At 42.3% G+C, this 19,784-nt stretch overlaps 2 protein-coding genes across 2 annotated transcripts in view; both read right to left on the bottom strand.

Moving 5' to 3' along the window:
- Nucleotides 1–13,705: 13,705 nt before the first annotated feature.
- LOC118569791 (GTPase HRas-like) lies at nucleotides 13,706–14,392 on the bottom strand. The gene has a single exon (XM_036168031.1). The coding sequence runs from the start codon at nucleotides 14,390–14,392 to the stop codon at nucleotides 13,706–13,708; it is 687 nt and encodes a 228-aa protein (XP_036023924.1).
- A 1,945-nt stretch (nucleotides 14,393–16,337) lies between these two features.
- The window catches only part of Efhb (EF-hand domain family member B), a 55,761-nt gene continuing 52,314 nt past the window's right edge, over nucleotides 16,338–19,784 (bottom strand). The window contains exons 11-13 of the mRNA XM_036168486.1: nucleotides 19,263–19,475; nucleotides 18,416–18,597; nucleotides 16,338–16,565 (exon numbers count right to left, since the gene is read on the bottom strand). Of these exons, the coding sequence (XP_036024379.1) occupies nucleotides 16,392–16,565; nucleotides 18,416–18,597; nucleotides 19,263–19,475 (569 nt within the window). The 3' untranslated portion in view covers nucleotides 16,338–16,391. The remainder of the gene's footprint in view (nucleotides 16,566–18,415; nucleotides 18,598–19,262; nucleotides 19,476–19,784) is intronic.

The following is a 19,784-nucleotide window of genomic DNA, read 5'->3' as shown; positions in this document are numbered from 1 at the left end:
AACCATTAAAAAGCCCGACACAGACTACTCCCTTCTTCTCTGTTCTCTCCCACCACCACTATCTCTTCTGTGTTCTCTCTGTGTTCTCTGCATATGCTTTTTCCCCAGTCCTGGTTCTTTTGTGCCCCCCCACAATAAAGCTCTGAAACTAGGTTTTGTCGTAGCTCATTCCTCATGACCTTTCTGCACAGTAACCAGTGCCGCTTATCATTTTTAAAAAACAACAGAATGCCTGATTTAAAAGATAAGTGTACAATGATGAGTTTCATATTGACATGGCATCTGAGTTCACTCCAAAGGGGACTGAATACAATTCTTCCTCAGCTCAGGCAGAAGTACCTCAGCCTGTCTACAGAAGGGGGATCTAGCAGCAAGGTTACAGGTGGAATACAAGCTGAGCTCTAGATGACTCAAAGGAAACATTTCCTACTCTAAACACACTTTTTAATTAGCTCCTCCAATAGCATCATGCAAATTGGCTAATTGGGGAATGATATGAGACCCTGTGTGCTTTAAAGAAAATCTGTTTGTTGGTGTATTTATTTGCAACTGAGACTGTCTTATTGCTGGCAGGACAGAAATTATTAAAACAGACTCACCTGCTTATTTAAGCATTTTTTTTTTAAATGAACACACATGAGTTGGCTTATCCCTAGGGTTTCAGGAAGAAGTATTAGCATTTTGAGTGATGGGAAATTGCCTCTTAGCTGGAAAATAAATGAGCTTTAAATAAATCCCATTACCTTTTTTACAGGGTTATTATTGTAAATGTTTCATCAGAGAAAAAAAAATGCCTTTCTAGTTTATGATTGGAATGTTAACCTCTAGCTATCCCAGTTCTTTATGCCTACCACAGTGGGTTTTCATGAGTGATTATTACATAAAATTAAAGTATCCTTTCCATCCCACATAACATTTCTAGTAAGTTTCTCATCTTGTTAGTTTGGTATGAAAAAGATGAATTGTTTATTTGCCCGAGCTAAGGAACAATGGCTTCTTGGAGTTTTTGTCAACTTAATATATTTTACTATCAACAAAGCTGTCCCTAATCTATAACTTTATTTCTCAGCACTCAGAGAATTGAGGCAGAAGGATTGTGAGTTCAAGACCAGCCTGATCTACATAATGAACTCCAGATCTGTCTCAGCTACATAGGAGGACCCTGTCCAAAAAATAAAAATAAAAATAAAAATTGATCCCCTATACTTTCTTATTTTAAATGTTCATTTCTACACTAATTACTACCAAGAAATAATTTTTAAATAAACTTCATGGGTCACTTTGTGTTTTTTTTAAGTATGGTATATAATGGTCCTTCCTTCAGTTTGAGCATCTCAGAAAGTAAAGCTGAGCCGACTCCATCCACTCTGTACAGTCAACTAAGGTTCCCAGGTAAGTTTAGAAATGATAGTGTGCCCCCTACTGTTAGAAATAAGAAACACTCTGCCTATTCCTGTTCTCATGTGGTCATCATTTATCATGGTCTTTTATTCCTTGTTCTCCCTTTCTGTTTTTGATCCAGCTGGGATCTCCTGCTCCCCTAAGCTTTCTTTCCCTCGAACCTTGCCCTTCATTACTCCCACTGTCGTCCAGGTTGTTCATGTCGATCTCATCCATTTCTCTGACATTGGGCGATCCCTGTGTCTTTCCTAGGGTCCCGTTTTCTAGGTAGCCTCCCTGGAGTTGCGTAGCAGTCTAGTCATCTGGAGTGCTGGAGAGGTCCCCAGAAATCCACAATGATACATCCTCTGTAGACTGCTGGCAATGGTGGACAGAAAGCCTGATCTGACCTAGTCTGGTGATCAGATGGCCAAACACCCTAATTGTTGTGGTGGAACTCTCATCCAATAACTGAGGAAGTGGATGCAGAGATCCTTGGCCAGGCCCCAGGTGGAGCTCCAGGAGTCCAATTGGCGAGCAAGAGGAGGGACTGTAAGAGTGTGAATTGTTGAGACCTAGATTGGAAAAGCACAGGGACAAATAGCCAAATGAATGGAAGCACATGAATTATGAACCAAAGGCTGTGGAGCCCCCCAGCTGGATCAGGCCCTCTGGATAAGTGAGACAGTTGAATAGCTTGAACTGTTTGGGAGGCACCCAGGCTGTGAGACCCCGGACTTGTCCTTAGTGCATGAGCTGGCTGTTTGGAACCTTGGGCTTACACAGGGACACTTTGCTCAGTCTGGAAGAAGGGGACTGGACCTGCCTGTACTGAATCCACCAGGTTTAAATGAATCCCCAGGGGAGTCTTGGCCCTGGAGGAGATGGGAATGGAGGGGAGGGGCTGGGGGGAAGGTGGGGACGGGGGTGGGAGGGGGAGGACAGGGGAACCCATGGCTGATGTGTAAAATTAAAACACAAATATAATAAGTTTTTTAAAAAGAAATAAGAAATACTTCTCTTTGGCCCTCCATTCAGAGAATTCTAAAAAAAAAAAAAAAGGATATTTAACCAAAGCTGATAACTAATAATAAATTGCATATATGTGCATATAGAAGGAAGTAAGGAGAGACAGAGGCAGGAAGGTAGGAGAGGAGGAAAGGAGGTACAATAAGAGTCTACAGTCAAACCACCTGTGAATAAAATGTTTGGGGGATGGGAGCTTTTTTAATATTCAGCTAATCCAGAAATTTATCTGTGAGTGGATTGTATATTACATAACAAAATGTATGTACATGCATTTTCTAAAGGCATATTGTATTTCATCATAATTTCAACACATTATGAATTCTGGGTCCAGATATGTGTCTCTCCCTCTCTTTCTTCCTCCTTCTCTCTCCCACCCCTCTCTCCCTCCTCCTTTCTGTCCCTCTCCCTCTTCCCACCCTATCCCCCACCTTTCTATCATCTCCCCCTTCTCTCTCTCCCCATTTTCTATCTCCTCCCATCTCTCCCCTTTCTGTCTTCTCTCTCTCCTGGCAATAGGTGATTGGATGGTATCAAAATCCATCAAGATTCCATGAATTCATCTTCAATAATCCTGTTCTCCATGCTCCAGTCATGGCAGACTTGTCATGCCAAAAATGATGTGAAAACTAGCATCTATTCCAACTCTAGAACTTCATTTGCAAGTGCCCTGGGCTCTAGTCAAATGCCTTTCTTTCTGGCTTTCATTTATTTCATAACCGTTCTCCAGGGTGTTTTGTTTCACTGGGACGGCAAACTACTGGTCTGCCATTCCACTCAGTGTCATCTTACTTACCAACTTCCTCTGCACACACTTTTGTTTCATGGAACATTGTTCCAGTAGTGTCCTTTGTGTGAACTCCACTCATTTGCCCATCCTTTTCACCATCTTCAGGCAAAATACCATCCCTAATGAAGTCAGTTCTTCAAATCTAACAGATGCATATAAAGAAAATGAATTAAATGGGCATGGAATCTCAGGTCTGTATTGCTGGCACTTCAAAGGGAGAAGCTGGAGAAATAGGGATTTTAGGTGATCCTTGACTATATGGCCAGTTCAAGGTTAGCCTGGGCTACATGAGACCCTGTCAAAAAAAAAAAAAAAAGATAAAATAAAAAAAGAAAGAGAGAAAAAAAACAGAAAAGAAAAAATAAACATCCAAAATTGAGTGACCAGTCTCATGACCACAAATGGAAGAGGTCCGCAGTCTTGTTCATTTTCCAGGGCTATCCAATGAGGCATGCATTTCTTCTTCATGCTCCTTTACTCTCAGTTCTACTCACTCTCAGATGGTGAGTGTTTAGGTTCTGATACCATCTGCCTTCTCCATCTCTAGCCAATGCAGCCAGCCCGTGGCCTTTTTCCATCCTTAGATGCTTTAGATGCTTTCTGTGGCTTCTGTATTACAACTTCCTTCTCTTTGGTGTTCAGATTCCTTCCCACACCAAGTGGACTGTAACACCTCTAGAGAATATGTGGAAGTCATTGTCTTCCCTCTTTAAAGCCTACTGAAGAGTTTATTCTGTGCTCACTCTCTCCAACAGCCATGAATCATCTTTTGCTAGCCCAATTGCTTGAAATTATGGCTACCTCTTCAGGCAGCAGAGGAGCCCTTGTCAATGTTGCCAGAGACATGTACACTGTCAGATTTTGTCTTTATTTGCCATGTGATATTTCCTTCTTTCTCAAATCTTCACTTGGCTAGGGACTAAGTGTCTGTTAAAAAATCCTAAATGCAGAACTAATCACTAATCCCCCAGTGAGGAGGGCTAGCCTCTCCACCTGTTTTATGCAGGTGGATAAATAGCTTAGTGGGGATTTGACATAGAGGACAGTCTTTATTCTTCCAGTCCTCTGAGACTATCATTGTTTAATCAGAATACTTTCCCTTAATCCCCCCCCCACTTTTTGAGAAACTACGGCATTACATATAATGGACTAGATTGGTTTAACTTATATTTCGTCCTCAGGAAAACTCTACTATAGAGAAAAGAGGATCACTTACAGCTAGTTATATAGCATGCAGAATGCTTGTCATCTTATGAAGGTACAGAAGAAAGTAAGTGAGTTCACAGAAAAAGCATATGATTTTCTTCTGGAAAAACAGTGGCAAAATTAGATTTTGAACTACTATTTAAGAAATGGATAAAGGGGCTTGAGAGATGGCTCAGCATTTAAGAGCACTGGCTGCTAGACCTAGGTTCAGTTCCCAGTACCCATTTGGCAGTTCACAACTCGGTGTAACTCCAGTTCCAGGGGATCTGATGACCCTCTTCTGGATTCTTTGACACCAAACATACATGTAAACAAAACACTCATACATATAAAATAAATAAATAAATAAATAAATAAATAAATAAATAAATAATTTGAAAAGAGGTGGAGGCAGGAAGTTCAGAAATTCAGGGCATCCTTGGCTACATGATGAGTTCAAAGTCAGCCTGAGCTGCCTGAAGTTAATTTTTAAAAACAAATATGTACACTCTACCAACCAAGTTACACCTCCAAGCATGTTTGCCTTTTTTTTTTTAATCTAGATGTCTCAGAAAGTAAAGGTACTAGATGCCAAGACTGGTGACTTGAGTTAAATCTCTAAGACCTACAATGGCGGAAAGAGAGAAATTACTCCAGAAGGTCACCTCTGACTCTACGGACAAGTATTTACACACACACACACACACACACACACACACACACACTCACTCACTCACTCTAGATGGAATACAATTTTTAACAAACAGAAATAAATAATAAAATAAAAAGTTGATCTTAAAACCTAGAACAAGCTGAGCAGTACAGCAGTGAGAACTGTCCGATTTGTCTGAGTCAGCAATAGATATCTGTTAATAAAATAAGAATGACAGGGATGAAGGAGAGCCAAGAAGTCAGTGGCTATATTAGCAAATGGAGAAGACAATGGGACCTACAATGGATGATCCCTTCTGATTAACTTTTATTGAGATAAAACAATGCTGGGTATTTAACACAGCTTTCCACAAACATCAAAACAAGCTTATACACTGATCAATGTCAGTGTTATCTCCATTTTGAAAGGTCACACACAGCTTTTAAGGTTAACTATCTTTTCAAGGTCATAAGCCCTGAGAGCAGCAGATTTATTATTTATATCCAATGCTCTTAGTTCACTCCCAGGAGGGGTCTGATTGGTGAAGCAGAATTACTAATGTTCTGCAGTTAGAATAAGTGAAACATGAGGCTGGCAGAATGTGCCACACTGGAGACTATGATTGGCTGCAATTAAAATCAAGAACTCAGCACTATGTATCAGAATAAATACAATTTGAAAAGGGTGTCCCATTGCAGCAAGTAGCAGAAAAAAACTAAATGATGAGTTAGGAACTATTGAAGGCATGAAGCTTGATTGAAATGGTGGTTCTCTGTTCTTTATTAATTCAAAGACAAGAAGCATGAGTCAGGAGAAGTTCATATAATTCTCAGTACTATATACCTTGTCACAGCCTAAGTCAGTATGCAACCATAAGCAAGTGTCTTACCATCAGTAGTCCAAGTGTTCTGAGCCTAATTTCCATCAGGCCATTGGCCTTTCAACCAAGCCCTGGTCAAATTTGGCTACAGTTCATGATAGCGGGGTTCACAAGTTAAAGATTATTTCTTCAAGTTTGCATCTGCAAACATAAGACATCAGCAAAGAGCAAAGATACTTAACTAAAGGTAAGCTAAAATGGTTCATTGATAGGACATTAATAAAGATACCCCAGTATGAGAAATTATAGTGATATTTTATTTGTATTGAAATGTGATTTTATTTGTATGTTAATAAAGTTGCCTTGAGGTCAGAGCAAGCCAGAGCAGAAACTGGGCGCTAGTGGTGCACGCCTTTAATCCCAGCACTTGGGAGGCAGAGCTAGGTAGATCTTTGTGTGTTCAAGGACACAGCCAGCATGGCAGACACACACCTTTAATCTCAATAGCAACCATAGAAGACCTGGAGGTCTGTCTGTACAAACAGGCAGTGACGAGGAGGTCATGTGGCTGAGTTTACAACCAATGAGAAAACAGAACAGAAAATCTATAAAAAAGATAGGACACACAGAGGTAGCTCGCTGGCAGAGAGGAAGAACAGCAGAAGCAGTGAAGGGTAAGGTTTTCCGCTCTTGCTCTGACCTCATGGTTTTTAACTCTGCAATTGATTCTGTGTTTTTTATTTAACAAGCTGGTTACATCTACAAGAAATTACTTCTAGCCAGATATCTGCCAGGCAACAACAAACAGGTCTTCAACAGACAGCAGGGGTTTCCAGGCACTGCCAGTGTGATGGATAAGGAAGACTCCATTCTGTGCTAGGCATCCACTCTAAATTCCTAAAAGACAAGCTCCTAGCAACTCCAACTCCTTGCCCAATCCCCACAATATAAAACAGTTATGAAATTGTTAACCACTTGCTCCAGTTTCTGTAAACTCTGCTTATCGCTATGTAAGGGAGAGTGAGGCAGTTAGTTCCTCACACAGCTGTAAATTCCACAGGAATGAACTAATTGTAATCTGCCTTTAAAAGCTTCCTTCCCTTATAGCTGGGCCTTAGTAATAAATCTGACCATGGGAACTAAGGTCAGCTTCAGCTTAAATAAAAATTCAGCTAATTATAATTTAAATCGAGTCTTTGGTCTTTCCCAGTGGATTCGAACTCCCTAACACCAGTTACAGCTTAACTGTAAATTCCAGTTGAAACATTAGGTGTACCTTATGCCTAGCAATAACATCAGCTCATTGAAAGTTGCCGAGATTTAGTCAGACTCAACATAGCCTGATATGTGAGCACACTCATGAGACTGAGGCAGGAGGATCATGAATTTGAAGTCAGTCCAGGAAACATAGCAAGACAGTCAAGAAAGAAGGAAGGGATCCAGGCATGTGGCACACACCTGCAATTCCAAGAGACTAAAGCAAGAAGGTTAGTCATTCAAGGCCATCCTCACGACATTGCAAGTTCAAAGCCAGTCTGGGCTATTGAAACAAGTTCTCCAAAAAGAAAAAGACAACCAAAACAAAAAAAAAAAAAAAAAAGGAAAGGGAAGAAGGAAATTAGGGAAGAAGGGAAGAGGAAGGGAAGGTTTTGCTTCACTTTGTTGCATTTTGTTGAGACAGGATCTCTACACAGCCCAGGTTGACCTTGGACTAACTTCTATTGTTTCAGTTTCTTGAGTGCTGAGATCACAGGTGTGAGCTACCACATTCACAAACAAATGATATTGAAAATATTTATTTATTATTGTGTGTGTGCATAATGGGATGCTAGACCTCATGGCCCACATATGGAGGTCAGATGACAACCTTGTGCAATGAGTTCTCTCCTTTCCCTTTTACATAGTGAAAACATCCTCAAGTCTCCAGCCTTGAATATTAAGTGTCTTTACCCACTGAGGTGTCATGCCAGTCCTGGTAACTTTTTAATGAAAAGAAGGAAGGCAGTTGAGTCTGGTGGCTCACACTTGTAATCTCAGCATCCCAGAGGCTAAGGCAGGAGGACTCCTGTGGGGTCAAGGCCAATCTGGGCTACTTGGTGAGTTCCAGGCCAGCCTAGGCTACCTTCGGGGGAGGGGGGAACAAGGAGAGAGAGAGAGAAAGTACATATGCAAATGAATGTGGAAGTCAGGGTCAGCTTCAGCTGTTATTCCTCAGGTGTTGTCAACCATAGTTTGAGGAAAGGTCACTTTCAGGGACTGAAGCTTACTGATTCCATTGGCAGTAAGCCCCAGGGTCCTGCTTGTCTCAACGTCCCTAGCACTAGGTTACAAATGCACACCACAATGCAGCTGCTAGAGACTGAACTTGGGTCATCGCGCTTGCTGGGCTGAGCTGTTTCTTCAGCCACAAGATTTTGTTTTTATGGTTTTAACTTTCAGTCCAGTAGACAAACATGAATGTACTGACACATTTTTTTTTTCAAGACAGGGTTTCTCTATGTAGCTTTGAGCCTGTCCTGGATCTTGCTCTGTAGACCAGGCTGGCCTCGAACTCACAAAGATCTTCCTGCCTCTACCTCCCGAGTGCTGGGATTAAAGGCGTGCGCCACCACCGCCTGGCCTGACACATTTTTTAATCACCTGTGACAAAGTAGAGTTCAAAATGGCTGAATTAACAAAGATAACTAATTGTTCTATACAGCTAAAATATATAGAGGTAGAGCTAGCTGATACAAGTTAGATGGGGTTTAAAACTGCACAGTCATTCAGAAGACGATACTGATGTCCTCAGAACACATGAGCTCTGCTTGCTGTCTGATCACCTCCCATTCTTTCCTTAAGATAGGAAGATCTACTTGTAGTCATGGGCTAGGAATTCAATTTTCAGCATTACCTTCTCAACAGCCTAACAATGTTTCAGTATTTAAAGTCCTGTGCCCATCATGAGTTGAATAAGGTTAGCAATAGACATGCTAAGTGAGACCACAAATCTTCAATCCCACCCCAAAACTATGGGCCACTAAGATGCTGAGAGCAGGAGAAATTGTCTTCCTGGGCAAAAGCAAACCAACCAATTAGTACCAATTGGTCAGCCCTGAAAACATGTATAGAAGTAACATTATACAGAATGAGTATAGGAATATACATATACATATATGCATGTAACAACAACTAATGAAAAAAGACCATTAATTTGAAAGAGAGCAAGGAGGAATATATGGGAGGGTTTAAATGGAAGGGAGAAATAATGTAATTATAATCTAAAAAAAAAGAAGAAGAAAAAAAATAGTCTGTGCTCAGATGGGATTGCTTTAGGCCATCCCTGAAGTAATCACGGTCATCCAAAGAAGCTCATGATACCCAAGCCCGGCTGACACCACAAGCCCAGATACAAAGTAGAAAAGGCTGGCCTTAGCAAACCACATACACTAAACCCAAACAAACAAGAGCTATGGTGCTTTTACAGGAGGAGAATGCTTAAAAGCCCACTTCAAATAAGGATTTTCTATCTGTTCACATTGTCTGCTCATAATATCTGGATTAGAGTTGATATGTTCAAAAAAGCAAAAACCCCAAGTTTCCTGTGTGATTCCACCTCTGTAGTGTAATAAATTGCAACAATTTAAAAGAGGTGTGATTTCTGGGGGGTGGGGGTTAGTACTCAGATTGAATTAGGGGCTTTGAGTAAGCTGAGGAAGAAGATCTTCCCATCATATGGAGAGAAAGCTAGCCAGGAAATGAAAGCTAAGCAGAGAGGATGTCACTCTCTGTGACAATGCCATTGTATGAACGACATCTCCACTCCTACTTTTTATTTTGGATTTCAAGGCAGGGCCTGGTAAATAAATCTCCTAGGTTGGACTTGAACTCATGTTGTAGCTAAGGCAGACCCATAATCCTCTTGTTTTAACCTCCAAAGTAGCTGGAATTATGGGCCTGTGCCACTGAACACCACTATATGAAGAAAGAATCTACAAAATAACTGACTTAATTCATAAACAGCACCAAGCTTAGCCAGACATAGTGGTACATGCCTTTAATCCCAGCATTTAGGAGGCAGAAACAGGCAGATCTCTACGAGTTCCAGGCCAGCCTGGTCTACCTAGCGAGTTCCAAAACAGCCAGGACCACGTGGTGAGATCCTATCTCCAAAATGAGTTAAAAAGCTCAAAGATAAAAAAATTATTTCAGATTGATGGAAACCAAAGAGGTAAGCCACTAAAAACAGCATATAATTGTAGATTGAATCTGCCTTAAATCAAGAGAAAAAAAAATGTTACTGTAACATTAGATGAATTTAAATAAACTCTGTAGACTAGATAACAATGACAGATTTAGTGGATATTCTTGGTTATCAACTTGACTTACATTGGAAATTTTGCATTTTAATGCAAAATTGGATAGCACACCTGTAAGGGATTTTTCTTTCTTAATTTGAAGTAGGTATAACCTCTTCTAATCTGGACCTTTGAGGTAAGAAGACATATGACTTTAACCCAGATCTTGAGGCAGGAAGACACACCTTTAATCTTGGCCACACCTTCAGGATATGGAAGAAGGAAGCTTTTGCTCTTTGCCTACTTGCTCTCACCTTGTTAGCAAATCCATTTCTTCCCTGGCATTAGAGCCTAATTCTTCAGGATTCCAGGTGTAGACTGAAGACTAGCTGAGACATCCAGCCTTGTGGACTAGATTCTAGGACTTCCTATTCACAGCCAGCCATTGTTGGATTAGCTGGACTGCAGCCTGTAAGTCATCCTAAATTTTGTTATTCTGAGAACCCTAACTAGTATACGAGAGGATTCCTGATTTTGGAGCTTCCACATTGATGGCTAAGGGTGTGGCCCTATGGTCTTTAGTTATCTAGGTATATAAAAGATCCTGGGTTAGAACTAGCACCTTGAAAAGGAGGGAAGAAGGGAAAGAGGGAAGCAGAGAGATAGGGGCACCATTGTCCTGTTTTCTTGGTAATGAAAGTGAAACACAATTGATGCAACTTGCTTTGACACAGCATGGACAGGTGGCTGGACAGATAAGCAATGACACATAAGTAGTTGGATGGGTGGAAGCCACAATATCCAGTGTTTTACTTAGTAGAATAATTTGACAACTTCTGGTATCAAGCTACCAAGGAATCCAATATTGGAAAGAGAGACTCACATTCAACTTTTATGGACTGACTTTTGTGTGTGTGAAAACAGATTCCAGCACATCCCTATGTGGTTACTGGTAGTACTGGTTACTACTTTTGTCCTAAAATTACTCCAAAATATTTTTTCTGTTTTGTTTTTGAAACAGGATCTCACTGGGTAGCCCAGCTTGGGCAGGAGGTCACTGTGTTGCCCAGGGTGGTCTTCAAGAGCAGCAAGCCTCCAGACTGCATCCACAGTCAGGAAGCAGAGGCAGGAAGATGCGGCTCACAGTCTGGTTGGGTCTTCCCTCTTTGGTTAAACTTTCTGAAATATCCTGCTAGATACTGTGGGGTCCATGCCCCACCAGGAACTTAGGTCACCTGTGAAGAGGTGGCCTGCAACTGAAGAAAAGGTAAGTGTGAGCCACTCGCCCATTCCCCAGCCTCCCTCTTACCCTGAGACAGTCAGATGCAGCAGGGAGTAACTCATTTCATTGTTAAGCAGTAAGCCTCTTATATAGCAAAAAACCTCAGAACCCTAGGTGAAGGAACCAACCAATCATTTTAAAGGTCACCCTATTTACAAATTGTACGCTGACATCATCTCCTGTTTTTAGTATCTTATCTTAGCATAAATAACTTAAGCTAACTTCCTTCCTCACCATTTGTCTCTAATCTCCATACAAACAACCTAAAATAACTTCCTGTTAGCCATCCTTTGTATCTATTCTCTGCATAAACAGCTTAAACTATCTTCCTCTAGCACCATTTGTATCTACTCTCAGCGAAAACAGCTTAAAGCTTAAGCTCTATTTGTCTAACTTTCTCTCGGCACCCTCTTTGCAGCCCATGTATGTATGCCCCACAGATTCCCAGTTTTTGTTTTTTAAATAAGGTGGGCTGTTTACCAGTTTGGCATTCCCCCACCTCTCTCTATTTTTTTTTTTCAAGTCAAACCCAACACTTATTGAGAACACAGAAAATCAGTTGACAAATCAGTCCTACTGTCCCTGAATGATTTAGTTTGAAAGACCCCAGGCCCCTGGGATACTTTCGTCTGAGAGAGGGCTCCCCCACAAACCAAGATTCCAAACCAGCAGATGCAACATGCAAGAGGAATGTATTCAGCACTGGCGCAAGTGGGCTCTCTGCCCTGGTCAGTCAGAGAGCCCGGAGCAGCGGTTACAAGCATTTTTAAAGGCAGAAACTACAAAATTAGCATAAGATACCAGGTGCCCCGGGTTTGGCCCAATTTAAAAATCATCATATATTTCTGCAATCATTTTGTTACTTGGGAAATTTTGTAACACTCGTGGTAAACTGGTTGGCTCAGGGGAGGTCTAGGGGGAGCGGTTACTCTGGAGGGGAGTTCACATAGTTACAGGCTTGTCATTGGCTGACATTTGACCTAGTTTGCTGGACTCCCCAGATGGTCCTTATCTTGGGTCCCATTTGAGGAATTTTTTTTTAAACAGAGACTTATTATTATTTTAATCTATAATTGCAGACCTTGTCCCAAGGCCGATGGCTGGGACTCTGAAACTTTTTACTTATTTCCAGGGAGAGGATGGGTCAGTGTCTAACACAAGCAAGTTTACAAAAGCAAAGTCAGCAATTTGCAATTGTAAAATGTATCTCTAATTTTTTTTCCTCAAGTTATGAAGCAAATACATTATAGGTTTTTAGTCCTAACACTAGTTAAAAATTTTAGGGGATTTCTCTAAAAAGTCTCTTTTTAGCAATATGGTGGGCAGGAGTAAAAGGCTTTTACTATCTGAAGTACTTACATGACTCACATCTACAGAAAGAAGAGTTAAGAAACCAGTTAAAGGTACAAAGAGAGAGTTAATCCTTATCTACCAAAGACAGCTGATGATTTCCAAAAGGAGGCTGTTTTAGTCACATTTAGGAATTACTAGAATCAGTCCATCTTTGAGTCCAGTCCCATAGAGAATTGTCAGCCCCACACCTCCGGAGAAGGTAGGCGCTGAGTCGTCCTCATCATACATGGTCACCAGTGTCCATTATGCACTCAGCCTCCAGCATATATTTCTCCTGAAGCTCCTGGTCCAGGGCCCAGCTAGTGCTCACCTCGGGCAGACTCTGCCCTTCCAAGAACCTAGAGGTCTTGGGATTTGAGGGAGCAACACACTGGGAAGGAGTCTTTGATGACATCCATCCTCCCGCTGGGTTGCGGACCCCAGGAAGACCTGGAGGAAGATGTGAGCAAGGGGAAGCTACCATTGCAAGTGCTGAGCTATTCCTAGGAACTGTGGTCCAGGTTTTTAGTTGAGGTAGAAAAGGTCAGTGTCTTCATGGATGTAGATCCAATTATCTTCATGCAGCCATGTGTGGAAAGATGCTGGCCCAAGTGAAGGTTGGGGACTTCTTTAGGAGCATAAAGCAGAGGTATGCCATCTGGCCGGTCCACATACAGCCTCTTTCAGTAAGCATCCATTGAGAAGTAGAGGTCCAGCGGGACTTCCCTCAGCAGAGGCAGCAACAAAGACAGTTTTAGCTCCAGCCCCCGGGGTGCTGGGCGTTGCTTTTGCCATTGGCTGTGCATGCGAGGGCTTCGGTGGAAGAGCAGGTGTGTCTTGGCAGTGGGGTGCGGCAAAGGCCATCTTGGCATAGTCACTATCATCCCCAGGCTCCGAGGACATTGAGGAACCAGTAGTGGGGCCCTGGGAAGTGGTAATGGATACTGGAAGCAGGTGGTAGTTATCTTGGGGTGGGTGTCAGAGGCTGCTTCAGGAAGAGTAGGAGGCCAAAGGATGTGGGGGCAGCGGTGGTGTGGGAATGAGACCTCTGGGCTGTAGCAGGAGCCAGGAAGAGCAGGACAACCATCGGCTGGAGTACCACCATCTGATGACACAATAGCACACACTTGCAGCTCATGTAACCCGGGCCACTCTTATCAGGAGGGTTTAGTTCCTGAAGTTTGTGTTGCTGAATCTCACCTACAAGTGTGTAGAAAGCATCCTCCACACCCTGCCTGGTCCTGGCTGATGTTTCAATGTAGGGGATGCTATAGCTGCGGGCAAGGTCCTGGGCTAGGTCACACTTGTTCCCCACCAGCACCATTGGCTCATTATCCGAGTCCTTCACCCGCTTGATGTGCTCCCTGTTCTGATGGACGTCCTCAAAGGACGTGGTGTTGTTAATAGCAAACACACAGAGGAACCCCTCTCCTGTGTGCATGCATTGGTCCCACAGGGCACCACATTCCTCCCGACCCGCTGTGTCTAAGATATTCATCAGACACATCTCCCCATCAATGACCACCTGTTTCTGATAGAAGTCCTCTATGATGGGGTCACATTCATCCACAAAATGGATCAGCTGGATGGTCAGGGCACTCTTTCCCACACCTCCAGCACCCACCTCCACAAGCCTGTATACTGTCATCATTTCTGTAAGGACTGTCACTCCAGGAGTTCCTGCCCCACAAGGGGCACGAAGGATTGGCTGGGGAGCAGAAGGCCCTGATTGGGGCCCAATGTGGGTGTCCTTGTAGCCCCAAGCCTGGAGTGTGATGGCCATAGGGTGCAGAATAACTGGATATGGGGGGCTAATTCCCCCTTTTGTTCTATTAAAACAAATTTAAGTTTAACAGCTATTTATCAGAGGATATTTGGCTCTGGTTAGGAAGAGTTGAATACCTTGTAGGTATGGATTATCTTTTAAGGTCAGTATCCTAAATCCCAATGCCAGCTCATGGGCTAGGCGGTTTCCCTTGGACAGAAACCCTGCAAGCCCAGAATGCCCCCTCATATGTAATCCCTTGAGGGCAACCATGAATGGGGAAATTAACTACATATTCTGTTGGACTCTATCTATGAACTCTGATGGGGGTTTGTTGGTTTTTGTCTTACCCCTGCTGTGGGAGATTCAGTAGGCCCTTCATCTAATTTGCTCTGGCTACAAGCCCTGTTTGTCTAACCTGAAGACCTTGCACGACTGCCTGTTGGACCCCTGTAAAGTACCCTTCAGCTGTACCTGCTAGCATGCCACAGGTGATAGGGAAGGGGGTTGGCCACCCAATTGGCCTCTACCCAGGTCCAGCATTCCTCCTTATCTGTAGCCTCCCAGGGGTACCACTCTAGAGGTCTATTAGGGCTGGGGGTCAAGTTTTCCCCTGACCCATACCTCCCAGTGAGGGGTTGGTTGTAGGGGTCCAAATCACAGAGATCTCTCCTTAATACTATGTTTGGTGTTTGAGTGGCCTCAACCCCGGGGTCCCAAGGTGGAAGGCCAGAACCCCTTGAGGCCCCGGGCTCGGCCATAGTAATTTTACTTTTGCTTTAACCTCTACTGCATATTTCTCTGCGCATCTCTTATGCTCCTCGCCAAATTTGGCCCAATTATTTTATTCTTTACTCTCAGAACTTTTCCAGTCCTTTTTGGCCCCTAAGGGTGGAGGGGGGGGCTGTTTTCCTTTCTTCCTTTTCTTAGCCTTGGGAAGAATGATTTTCCCTCTTTGACTCCTGAGAAGGAGAAAAGCCACCTTAAGGGCTGTGATAGTGGGGTAGAAGCCCAGGGGTGGCAGCGTGCTGAAATGTTTCTCCCTTTCTCTTGCCAGAAACATGCAGAGACATGTGTTCTTGTAGCTCTGAATCTAAGCAGGCTGACAAAGAAGATCAACCATCACACCATCCCCGCCCATTCTGCCCCATGGAATGTGTATCAGAGAGACAGGGTATGAGCGAAGGAGTGGGTCATTCCAGTCTGCTGCTGGTAACCTCCTGAAGCCTGTGTCTGCCATAGGGCAACCATCGCCTTTTCAGACAATCAAGGGCAATGTGTTTCTTTGTTCATAGGAAAAACTAAGGCAGAGCAGGAGGTGTCAAGGTGAGGCCAGACCTGCTATATTAATGAGGCCTCGTGTCAAAATTTTTTTAAAAAATTAAGAAGATATTAAGCTAGTGGGCATTATACAATCAATTGTTGGGTCTTGAGACTTTCCTCCCTACATCCGTTCTTTCAATAAACTGCTTTTCTTGGATTCAGTAGAAGACCAACTTCACCCTAAGTAGGTGTCTTGTCATAACAGAGCCTAAACACTGGCAGCAAAATTGTTGTATCAATGTGGCATTACAGACCAACCAAACTTTAGATGTGTTGAAACAGTGGGGTTCTTAGGCCTGCTAAACATTATTAACTTTCAACATCATTCTATAATGTGAATATGGTGAGGTAGAAGGGTCTTACAGCATGTGTCAAGTTCTTAGATGCTTTAGAATTCACAATAAGATGAAGTCCACAAGTTCTAACTTATCAGTCCTATACAGACACATGAGTTATACCAGAGTGATTGCCAAGTTCTGACATAACAGCAAAACCAGAACATTTTAGAGGAAAACAGATTTAATGACACTTTTGTTTGAAAGTGTGAGTTTCCAAAATATCACAAGACCGTTTTACACTTGACTCGGCCTGCATGCAGTAGCTCATCTAAAACATTCCTGATGGTCTCAACACAAACTTCTCCTCTGTGGTGTTTTTTTGATGCAAGATTCCATACATTTTCAAATTCTTCTTCAGAAAGCTTGACTCCAATGTTAGTTAATATATCTGAAATCTAGAAACAATGAATTTAAGGCCAGACAGAGATTTGTGATTTTAATTTTGTATTTTAAAAATTAAGTAAGATAAAATTTATATTTAAAAAACTTTATAACATTTAATAAGTGGACACTGATCCTCCCTCAAAGTATATGTGTTCACATATGCATATGTGCCTATACATATAAAATGAGAAGGTATCAAAATTCCAGTACTTTGTAGGCATGGAGGGGAGTGCATTCCTGTAGCCCTAGCACTTGGGAGGCTGACATAGAAATGTTGAAGTTCGAAGCCAGCCTGGCCTACACAGTGAATTCCAGATAAGCCTGTGTTGTAGAGACCCTCTCACCTCTAAACTGTTTTGTTTGTTTGTTTGTCTGTTTGTTTGTTTTTTTAGTTGTTGTTGTTAATTTTTAAAAACTAAACAAGACAGTGAAGGTGCTTGCTGCCAAAACTGATGAGCCCCCATTCCCACATTATGGAAGAAAAGAACCAATTCCCACAAGTTGTCCTCTGACATCCATACATACTCAGCAGGCATACATGAAACACACGCAAAAAAATATAAATAAATAAGTGCATGTTTTTAATTTAACCCCCAAAATAGGAATTAACTAGGTTTAAATGAAGAAAAACAGCTGGGTATGGTAATCTGTGCTTGTCATCACAACACTCGGGAGGCAAAGGCAAGAAGGTGCTCTTGAAGGACTCTGGCTTACATAGTGAGACCCTTTGGGAGAGGGGAAAGAATTATACAATACACCCCGAAAAAAAAAAAGAAAAAGAAAAACTTAGCAACTTCTTACAACCAAACTGAATATCATTTGTCAAGAATCCTATACTTTGGGGCTGGAGAGATGGCTCAGTGGTTAAGAGCACTGGCTGTTCTTCCAGAGGTCCTGAGTTCAATTCCCAGCAACCACATGGTGGCTCACAACCATCCGTAATGAGATCTGGTGCCCTCTTCTGGCCTGCAAGCATGAATGTAGGCAGAACACTGAATATATAATAAATAAATAAATCTAAAAAATAAAAAAGAATCCTATACTTCAGGATCCGTATACAAGCTATAATTCTGAAAAGTCAAATATGATAGTTATAGGCTGCAGCTAGGACTGGGGATCAGTTGATAAGGCTCTTGTCTAACATGCACAAATCCCAGATTTGATCCCCATCCCAACAAGTACCAGGATCATACTTATAATCTCAATACTCAGGAAATGGAGGCAGGAAGATCAGAGGTTCAAAACCAGCTAGGTGGTGGTAGCACATGCCTTTAATCCCAGCACTCGGAGGCAGAGCCAGGCAGAGTGAGTTCCAGGAAAGGCACAAAGCTATACAGAGAAACCCTGTCTTGAAAAACCAGAAAGAAGAAGAAGGAGAAGGAGAAGGAGAAGAAGCAGCAGCTGAATTCGTCTTGATGATGATGATGATGATGATGATGATGATAATGGTAATAATAATGATTATGATGTGAATTAACCTAGAAGCAATACCATATACCTGTAATTCCTGCACTCAGTAGGACGAGGCAGAAAGATCATAATTTCAAGTCCACTCTGGGCTCATAGCAAAACCCAGTCTCAAAACAAAACAAATAAATACAACACTAGCCAAGTATGTTGGTTCATGCTTTGGGAAGCTGAGACTGAAAAACAACCAAGAGTTGTAGGCCATTCTGGGCTACAAAGTTAGTTCCAAACCAACCAAAGTAGGAGGTAAGAAGTAAAATACCATCTCAAATAAAAATAAAATAAAAGACAACAATAATAAAACTTGTCACAATAATAATTGTGATCATTGCTAAGTCAAAATTTCTGTCTTTGTATATTTGCATAGAATTGCAGTTTGGGGTGATTTCTGTACCTCTTCCTTTGATCTGGTCTTGAAGAAGTCTCTCTCAAACACACCTTTCTGGGCAAAGATCGAGGGGTGCAGCAGTGAGTAAGCATTGCCCTCTTCACCATAATTATTTATATCACTGATACGACGAATCCGAGGAGCAGGAATGTCAGATCGAATGGTTGGAACACCGTATATGGGATAACCTAAGTCATCAATGAGGGAGAAAAAGACACCCTGAAACCCAGCTGTGGCCACCAGTCACACCTGACCACTGACTACTTGAAATGTAACTGGCCTAAACCATTCTAGGCTTAAATGTAAAATCCAAAGACTATATAAAAAGCAGAGTGTGGCCAAACACAGCAGGAAACACCTTGGCTCCAAGGACATAGGAAGCTGAGGCAGGAGGGATAATGCCTGAGCCCCAAAGTCCAAGCATAGCTTAGGAAAGCTTTCAACATGCTGATCAATCAATTAATTTTATTAATATAGATATTTTTAACATAGGCCATCATGAACAGGTCAGTAAAATGTATCTGTGAGACTGAGTGCTTACAGTACACAGCTAAACATAAGGCCTGCCGGGCAGTGGTGGCGCATGCCTTTAATCCCAGCACTTGGGAGGCAGAGCCAGGTGGATCTCTGTGAGTTAGAGGCCAGCCTGGTCTCCAAAGCAAGTTCCAGGAAAGGCGCAAAGCTACACAGAGAAACCCTGTCTAGAAAAAAAAAAAAAAGAACCATAAGGCCCAAGGCCTTGAGAAATGTATAGTCTAATTCAGAGGCTAGGGACAGTGCTAGGACATACTCGGAACATTGCATTTCTAGGTGTGCTAATCACTTAACTTGACAGGGAATGGGACATGCTTACATATAGAAGGAACAGCTCCAACAATTGCATTGATCTCAGAAGAAGTTGTCTTATAGTGGTTAGCAACTTTGTCATTTGGTCTCAGGAGTAACCGGAGAGTCTCTTCTGAACTTCCTGGTTCTTTTGGGACAATATCTCCAGGCTGTATCAGAAGAGTTGGCTCAACTTCTCCCATGCTAGTCTCAGCAATGTTTTCACAGTCTGGTTTTCTACCTTGAAGCAAAACCAGACAGGGGATAAGAAAGTACAGGAAGATATCACTTCTTAGTGCTTGCTGTTCTGCAACAAGCTGGGTTATCTGGACCTCCAAGATGGCTCAGCAGGCAAAGGCATTTGGCACTTGCCACCAAGCCTGGCAGCCTAAGTTAGAGCCCCGGGGCCCACATGGTGAAAGGAAGGAACTGACTCCCTCAAGCTGTTCTCTGAGCTTTACATGTGCACTGTGACATGTGCCCCCACACACAAATAATAATAATAATAATAATAATAATAATAATAATAATAAATGTAATGTTTTTTAAA

This window comes from Onychomys torridus, chromosome 18 (genome assembly GCF_903995425.1).
Source record: "Onychomys torridus chromosome 18, mOncTor1.1, whole genome shotgun sequence".
Lineage (NCBI taxonomy): Eukaryota > Metazoa > Chordata > Mammalia > Rodentia > Cricetidae > Onychomys > Onychomys torridus.
The sequence above is the reverse complement of the archived record's forward strand: the minus strand, read 5'-3'. Positions and strand labels throughout refer to the sequence as shown.

Coding starts and splice junctions, on each gene's coding strand:
- LOC118569791 (XM_036168031.1), bottom strand. CDS start 14,392: ATGACAGTATACAGGCTTGTGGAGGTGGGTGCTGGAGGTGTGGGAAAG.